The following is an 8,976-nucleotide window of genomic DNA, read 5'->3' on the forward strand; positions in this document are numbered from 1 at the left end:
GTATCTCTTTTGATCATTCAAGGATGATCCTCCTAAATCTGGGCCTCCCGATATGGTGGCCATGTGGCCATCTACTCGAGGAGGCGTAGTTTCGGGAGGATATGACATCCTGGCCTAGGAGCCATAGGACCTCCGGGTGATTGCACTATTGGGGCCCCCTGAGAGGCCTATGCTCTCGATCCCGGAGCATACCCTCCTTGAGAAGTTCAGTATGATCCCTGCGTGCCCTGGGCCAAAGATTGTCCAGAAGCTGTTGGCAGTCCCGGAACTCTTGTTAACATTCTGGATGTCCTAGTTTGATCAAATTCTCGATCTTGTCTTTCAGCTGATGACATTCTTCGGTTGTGTGGATTCAGACACCGCTGGACGTGCTGGATAGAGGTTTGCCAGGTACTGTGCTCCGTACCCGGGAAGGGTTTATGCTGTTGACTGGGGTGCTGGCTGCCATCCGAAAGCTTGGATTTGAGGCTCTTCCCAGTTGATGAAGCCTTGTGCCCTCCTTATAAATTTTTCAAGGTGGCCACCTTCCAGCGTTGCATGTCATCCCAGAGAGGGGATCCAACTCTAATTCTGAATTGGAGAGCTACCAGGCGTTGTCCATCATCCACTTTAGTCTTTGAGGCTTCCTCCGTGAAGCGTTGAATGAAAGCCCTAAGGGTTCAATAGGATGTTGCTTGATATTGGCCAGCGTACTAACTTCTATGTCCAGTTTTTGGGCGGCCACAAATTGTTTATGGAAAGCTGATTGCAATCCGGACCAAGACTGGATTGATCCTGTATTGAGCCTTTTCCACCATTCGTCGGCGGGTCCGGCTAAAGTGATCGAGAAGCACATACATTTGTCGTTGTCGCAGACATGGGCTACAGTCATCTGGCGATTATAGCGGGACAAATGATCTTTGGGGTCAGTGTTTTCGGTGTAGGCGAGTATGCCCGACATCTTGAACCCTTTGGGTAACACGACGTCTAGGATGTGTTTGGCGCACGACTCTTTCTCCTCATCTTCAGAATCGGAACCTCCACTTTCTTATTTTCAAACCAGGTGGTCCGTGACCTTTTTTACAGCGGCCAACTATTACATGAACTGTTTACCCATTCCATCATCTAGGGGAACTCTTTTGTTCCTCCTGTCGTTGAGGTTATTCCTCAAGTTGCCTCCTTGAGGACGAATCTTTTCTTTCCGAGCCCGTTCCTTCTAGGCGTTGAGTTCATCTCGCAAATCCACTCGAGATGTATCATCTCCCGAACTTACCATTTCCGGGTCCTCTCTATGTCTACACCCTCCATGATCCTTGTTTACGAAGGCACTGGGATAGAAGCGTCCTCCTTGACCATCAGATCTGGGGACGTTCCGGGGCTTAGTACCCTGCGGGCGCTTCCCTTGTGGATTGTTCGGATGATTCCGTCCTAGGACAAGATTCATCCATTCTTTCTTAGGGAATTGCCTTGAGTCAGCCCCAATTTTTTGAGCGAGAGAAGCTTTCTTGTGGGGGTTTGATTTTTCGACGGGATCGGCCACTTTGGCTTTCCCTTTTTCTTGAACTGGGATTGACGGACCAACTTCGGGATGTGGGGATTGTCCCGGAGGAGGGATAGGGGTTGCGTTGTTGGGCATGCCAGTCCCTGTAGGTGGGATAGGCGGCTGCGTTCCTGGGAGAGGAATGACTGAGAGATTGGCTATAAATCCTTGCGCAGCAATAAAAGCTTGAAGAGCCAGAAGGGACTCTTGCATATGGCAGGTGGTCTCCTGCTGTTCCACCATTCTTGCTTCTTGGTCTAGGACTTGTTGCCTTAGACGGACCAATTATGGATCCTTTTGCTCAGGTTCCACATCCTTCCCGTCAGGATCAATGGGATTCTCAGCTACGTGGTCTTCATATCCTTTTTCCTCCTCCTCGTAGTAATATTCATCGTAGTCACCCCCTTCTCCGAAATTCTGGGAGTCGTCAAGCAGGGGCCCATGATAAGGCACATCCTCTAGTTGATCTTGAGGAAGTGGTTGATTTGGCAATAGTTCTCCATTGTCTTGTTATCGCTGGTGAGCAGGATCAAATAGGGTATGCCTGGTGTTCACCATTTTCACAAATGATCAAGGTTGATTCAAGCTTTTTTCAGCTCTCAATAAAAACACCAAAATGTTTACCGAGTTTTTCAAAAACTATAAATATATTAAAAGATAAGAGCTAGAAAGAAATGCTAAGAAATAAATAAGATCACAATTTTTACGTGGTTGGAGCATTAATGAGCCTTAGTCCACGAGTCACTAGTATTATGCTTTAAATAGTTTTGACAATGGAGGTTTTTTGCAAGTTTAGCAGCGTGTAGCTTACAAGAGAAAATCGGGGATCCTCGCTATAGTGCACCACTAATTCTATTTATAGGCAGTCATGTCACTTGGGCCGGACTAATCTGGGCCTAATAAGGATATAATTATAATTGCTCGCTAATGGAGCCATAATACAATAAATGTAACATAATTAATGGTTGTTAATCTGGGTTCATTGAGCCGACTTAGGCGTGGTGAAGCCTTACAACTGTCCTTTGTACGTTAGCACAGACTGATTCGCGTGGGCTACCAAGGAGATCCTGGGGACATGATCTGTCAGAGTAGTGGCAGTACCGTTTCCTAGGAACAGTGTACGTTCCATGTGTACCCCATTCTGTAGTTTAGTTAGGGAGACCAACTGCCAGATTTCTTGGGGACACGTCAGTTGTAGGAAGGATTGGATTAGTTCTATCCGACTAGGTGATTCGGGTTCTTTTACCTAAGTTCCAGTTCGTTTACTAGGACCTGGGATCATTTACCAAGGCAGACATTGATGGTGATAACTTCTCTCGGATCCCACTCGACGGGATTTTTCTCCTAGAATAGATCATCCGCCATCATAGTTTACATCCCAAAGGATATAGACTGAATACTAGGGGTGTTCATAAAACGCCCACACCGTACAAACCGCCTACACCGCACCGCAATTTGCGGTTTAGAACCCTTCGCGGTGCAGTTGCGGTTTGTATTTTTGCCAAACCACGCGGTGCGGTTCTAAATTTTATAAATGTGGTTCAAACCATACTACACCACACCGCATCATTATATATATATATTAGTTTTACTACATTTAAAGTTAATGCATAAATATTTATATAGTATAATATAATATACACAATATCTAGAAAAAAAATATAATGTTTTATAGGATGCTAACACATATTCTACTTCAATATAAAAATATTCCTCCTTAATTAAAATAATATTTACTTTTATATTACATTTTTTATTTGTTATATTTTTATTGTTTTGCTTAAAGTTTATTAGCTTGTTGTACATTTAATTATTTTGTTAAACACTATATGATTATGAAATTTATTATGAATATTTCTTAATTATAATATTTAATTGTTAAATTATTTGGCGATAGGTATAAACCGCCCACACCGCACTGCACCACACTGCATTATGCGATTTGGGGTCTATGCGGTGCGGGTTGCGGTTTGAAAAATTGTTCAAACCGCATATGCGGTGCGGTAAAAAAAATTAGAGAAAAACCACACCACGAACACCCCTACTGAATATGATCAGGAGGGTGATTCGAGCCCACACCCCTTCGCTAAGCTCACGCTACTTGCCAGTAACTGGGTTTGGTATGGTCCTGGCCGACGGGGTTTACTTGTTCCTTGTTTACTAGACCCAGGTTGGGCCCGAGCCTCTTCAATGGGTCCATGGACCCCGTTTGCCCGTATCACGTGTCATAGGTGGAAAATATGGATAACATTATTATAAACAACTTAAATTTATTTAAAAATATTCCATGTATCTTTTTTAAAATAGATACTTTGGGATATTGTTTGATAACTTTTAAATAGAATATAAAAAAAAATTATTGTATAGTGTACTAAAAGTAACTAAGCTATATAGTAATTTGTTATATTTTATTATAATTCATTAGTTTCTAAAAAAATGACTAATCGATAACGTAAAAGTATCTTAAGTAATAAGATACCATAATATAATTTCAAAATGACTAATGAGTGTCTTAAGATAAAAAAGTTTTAAAAAATAAGTATTGGAAGTAACCAAAATGTATATAAAATAATATGCTATAAAAATAAAAAATTTAATGAAAAAGTAACTAATTGGTAACTTATTAACATTTTAAGTAACTAAAAAGTTACTTTTTTAAACCCAGAAAAACGAGAAATCAGGATTTCGGGAAATTTTAAATTCAGGTATATTACTTTTAGAATCTGGATGTGACAAGGTATTTTTGTAAATAAAATTTTGTAGTTAATTTTTGTAATTATTTTATAGAGGAAATTACATTTTATATGAGATTTTAATAGAGTGTGAAAAAATATGACTTTTTTTTAAAAAAAAAAGTTCATCTATGGCTTTTTTTTTAAGAATTTTCACTTTTATGGGTTTATTTTCCCATATTTTTGTATAAAAGTTGGTTTATGCCATAGTTGTACTCTTAATTAAGTTTTATTAATTTGGAAGGGTATGCTTGTAATTTTATTATTATTTTTTTATATTGTTTTTATATTTCCAATTTTATATTAAATTTTTCTTTGGTTGTATTGCAGTTTTTTTTTTTGTAACATGAATTATTTTTTATTTATTATAAACATGTTTTTTTTTAGAATGTACGTTTTTTTTTTCAAATCCTGGGTAAGGTAACCAGTTGATTGATTTTTGACAGTTATGTAAAAAAAAAATCCTAGAGCTAGGTTAAATAACATGCACCAGGAGGGGTAATCAATTATCCTGAGATGAGTAACTTTCTGTCGTAAGAGGGGTAACCAGTTACCTAAGAGGGGTGACGAGTTACTCGTATTAAATATGAAAAGAAACATCAAATTTGAAGGAAAAAAAAATAGAAGAGCACTTCATTAAAAAATGAAGAAGAAGTAACTATGATTTTAGTAACATAGGTAACCAGTTACTATAAAGAAACCATATATATACACACACCAGAATGTGAAGGTAACCAGTTACCCCTAGAAATATACACACAAAGAACGTGAAGGTAACTAGTTACCCATTCACGTTTTCATATTTTTATTAGTTCTCTTTCCAAATTTTGGTATTTCTATAAGTGTTGCAGTAAAAAGAAAATGCTGAAAAAATTAATTTGAATTTTTTTTACATATAGTGAAAAAAACTATAAAAAAATACAATAATAAAAGATAATAAACAAAAAAATAGTAAAATAATTATGTAATATTAAAATATATGTGTGAAAAAAATGAAAAAAAAAATGGAATGAGAAAAGAATAAGTACAAAAATGAAAAAAAAATAAAAGAAATGATGAATGAAAAAAAGATTAATAAATAAGAATGAAAAGAAGAAGAAGAAACATAATGAAAAAATGAAAAAAAAAAATGAATGAAAAAATTGGTAGAAAAAAAAGAAAAAAAAAAGAAAAAATAGAAGAAGAAAAAAAGAAAGAAAAAAGCTCATGTGTGTGAAAAAATCAAAAAATGGAAAGAGAAAATAATAAATACAAAAATGAAGAAAATATATAATGAAAAAAAATAAAAAATAAACTGGAAAAATATGAACAAAAAAACAAACAATACAAATGAAAGAAAAAAAAAATAGATAAATAAATAAAAATTAAAAAAAAAAGAAGAAGAAGAATGGAAAAATGGAAAGAATAAAAAATAAAGGAAAAAATTGGTAGAAAAAAAAAAGAAAAAAATGGAAGAAAAAATAAGTAAGTAAAAAAAAGAAAGAAAAAATAATTGAAAAAATAATAAAAAAAAAATAAAAAAAAAATAAATAAAATTACCTTCAAAATCAAAGAAAATATAATTATTATAAAAAAATATGACATTTTTATATTTTAGTTAGCTACTAATTGCGTTTTTATACTTTAACTTTTTCTTTAATAAATTTTTTCATATAAATTAAGAAAAATATAATTTTCATATTTTTGCACATTAATAGTATAAAAGTCATATTTTTTAAAGGTTCTCTACTTTATATTATAATATGAGATTTTTTCATAAATATGGCTTTTTAGCTATTAATATGCAAAAATATGGTAATTAAACTTTTTTTTATTTGAACGAACAAATTTAATTAAAAAAAAATCAAATTATGGAAAAAAAATGGCATAATAATGAATTTTTTACAAAAATATGAGAAAAAAATCTTATAGGAGGGAATACAAATTTTAAAAAGCCATAAAATAATATTTGTTAAAAAAAAACCATATTTTTTAAATCTTTATTAAAAGATCCATATAGAATGTAATTTTCCCCTGTAAATATCCATACTGATTTGGATAAGACTCATGGGCCATGGAAGTGCCAGGCCCAGGCCAAACATGATTAGGTCGTGTATCTGGCGAATTATACTAACCGTTTAATTTTTCAGAGTATTAACGGAGGGGTATTATCGTAAAAGTACAAATATGACCGTTGGAACCCAGATCACTCTTTATATAGATTCGGCTTTAGCAAGCCCAACCCAAAACTCTGCTACTGAAAATTTGGAATATCACCTTGTAAGAAAATTTGAAAAATCACGAGAGAAACAACGTCCGACCATTTCAAGATCGCTTCAGAGAAACCCATTTTTGTAAGTTTTCTTCTTCATTTTTCAGTTCATCTTTTATATTGGGAATGGAAATTTCTCATGGGATAACATTGATGTAGTTCCGAGTATAAGCCCGCTGATCTACGATCCAAGATCGGCCTGTTACGTCATCTTCGTTTTGGAAAAAGAAATCGGCGAAGAAGAAGAAGAAGAAGCAAATCTGCCTGATCTTCATCGTTTTGAAACGGAAGCAAGAGAGACTAAGCAACAGCAGGTATTGAAAAACCCTAAGCCTTTTGATAAATTTGCCAGATTTTGTGGTTATTTTTCTTCATCATTGAACAAAATCATCGGCTTCGTCTCTTCTCCGAAGAGGAATTAGAGATCTTGTGGCCTGCGGGTTGTTATTAATATTTTTATTCTCATTCTGAGTCATCTAGATTTGTGAAAAAAAAAATTATATAAAATTTTTGGTGTAGATAGCAATTTTGGCAGGTATTCTTGAATCTTCATACGAAAAGACAAATGGCATCTCAATTGGGTCACCTATTTCAAGACCAAAACTTTAATGTCCAATATACTGGTACTTTCTTTACCCATCTTTTGGGTTGATCACTTTAGAAATATATATATATATATATATATCTATATATATATAGGGTAACCTAATGTTAGAAATGCTTACTGCAATACTGCTGCAGGAGCTTCTGCTGGGGGAAAGATGAATGCAATCAAACCACGGAAGAATGGTGGAGGAGGAGGGCTTGGTGGGAGGAAGCCACTTGGGGAAATATCAAACTCAGTTAACTTTGCCCCACCTCTGGCACATGCTTCTAAAAATCACAACGCCAACAATTTTGCTTCCATTAAAGGAGTTGCCCATGAAAAGGGTACTGCTAAAACATCAGACAAAGTGCAGACTCGTAGTAGAAAAGCACTCTCTGACATCTCAAACTCAGCGAAACCGCATCTCCACCAGGTTCCTAAGAACAAGCAAAACGTGAAAGTACCCATTCTTGATGATCATTCCTTTCCCAGTTGCATTGCAGAGGAGCAGTTCCTTCATGACCATCGGAAATGCGGTAAAGCCAATGCTGCTATAGAAATGAATGAATTTCTAAATACAATTGGACTAGAGAATGGTATGTAAAGCTTTATATCAACTTCTTGCATTATCTTTGTTTTTTTTTTATTTGTTTGTTAATTGATGATTTTCTTCCCTTCTGCAGTTTCTTTGAAACAGGTTGATTCTCCCAAGGGTTTTTCCAAGTCAACGAAGGTGAGTGTTTCCATTTCCCCTTCTATATATCTTCTGGCAGTTACTCTATTATTTGTTCTTTCTCAACTAACAAATATTTTTACCTCAGAATCAGTTGGGATTGGAAGAGATACCTGAGTATCTTGTTGAAGATGAGTATCTTTGGAAACAGAACTCTCCACCAAAGACTCCAAAATCACCAAATTACAATACACTGTGGAAGGAGCTTGGGAAGGACTTTGACTACGTCAATTTTAAGTTGCTCTGAACTGTCTAAACTTGTCTTGATGTAAATGCTCATGATTTTCATGATACATTCATCCTTGCCTTCAGGCGTATCATTCTTGGTCTTGTCAGATTTTTTTTATTTTTTTATTTTTTCATGTCTTGATGTAAAGATTTTGATGTGTGGTAAGTGGGAAAAAAAACATCTTTGAAATTTGGATAGGCTGTCGAAGGTTCGTCCTTGTTCTCAAAGGTGAATCGTAAGTTGGTATTGATTATGAAAGAGCAGAAAGTTGATATTGCCTTGGGATTTTCTAAGGATTGAAATTGGTCCATTGGTCCATTTATCTCTTATCACACAATAGCAACTCTAATAATTAAATATCACCTTTCTAATTTGCTGTATCACTTTCTGCCCAAATCATATATGTTTAAACTGAAATAAAAAGAAAAGGGGATCAACTTTGAAATATTCTCAAATATCATGGACAAAAATGAGATTTTGGACTATATTCAAGCAATGAAAGAAGGGAATATCTAAACTTCATTGTTTAAATAACATTTTTTTTTTTTTGGAGCTGAAGATTAACTTCATGGAAGTTAATTTTTAGTGAACATTATTATTTTCTATAACACCCAATAAATTACATATTTTTTCAGAACAAAGCTTCACTTGTGTTTCTTTTTTTTGTTGATTTTAAATATATTCATGATAGCTATTGCCTAAAACTGGTCGTTGAATTATCAAGATGACCCTGAATTATGAAAGTTGTCGTTGACAATGGCAATGGACTATGTCACCTTTTAAATAAACTGGTCCTATCTAGCATGATACGTGCATGCAATATATGATCTGTGTAAACAGCTATCATAAACCATTAAAATCAACTTGATCACTTGAAGACTAGTCTTCCCTATTTTATGGTGTGACACTTGTCCTTGCTTCTAATA

At 35.0% G+C, this 8,976-nt stretch overlaps 1 protein-coding gene across 3 annotated transcripts; it reads left to right on the top strand.

Annotated features, from left to right (window-relative positions):
• The first annotated feature begins 6,463 nt into the window (after window positions 1–6,463).
• On the top strand, window positions 6,464–8,326 carry LOC133834661 (uncharacterized). 3 transcript variants are annotated; one of them, XM_062264337.1, is made up of 6 exons: window positions 6,464–6,584; window positions 6,662–6,816; window positions 7,022–7,125; window positions 7,244–7,684; window positions 7,772–7,821; window positions 7,916–8,326. In XM_062264337.1, the coding sequence occupies exons 3-6, from the start codon at window positions 7,068–7,070 to the stop codon at window positions 8,066–8,068; spliced, it is 702 nt and encodes a 233-aa protein (XP_062120321.1). In that variant the 5' UTR covers window positions 6,464–6,584; window positions 6,662–6,816; window positions 7,022–7,067; the 3' UTR covers window positions 8,069–8,326. The 3 variants fall into 3 exon arrangements, with proteins under 3 accessions (XP_062120321.1, XP_062120319.1, XP_062120320.1); XM_062264335.1 differs by having other exon boundaries at window positions 6,465–6,584; window positions 7,910–8,326; XM_062264336.1 differs by having other exon boundaries at window positions 6,465–6,584; window positions 7,038–7,125; window positions 7,910–8,326.
• The last annotated feature ends 650 nt before the right edge of the window (window positions 8,327–8,976 follow it).

The sequence above is a fragment of the Humulus lupulus genome, chromosome 5 (genome assembly GCF_963169125.1).
Source record: "Humulus lupulus chromosome 5, drHumLupu1.1, whole genome shotgun sequence".
Taxonomy (NCBI): domain Eukaryota; kingdom Viridiplantae; phylum Streptophyta; class Magnoliopsida; order Rosales; family Cannabaceae; genus Humulus; species Humulus lupulus.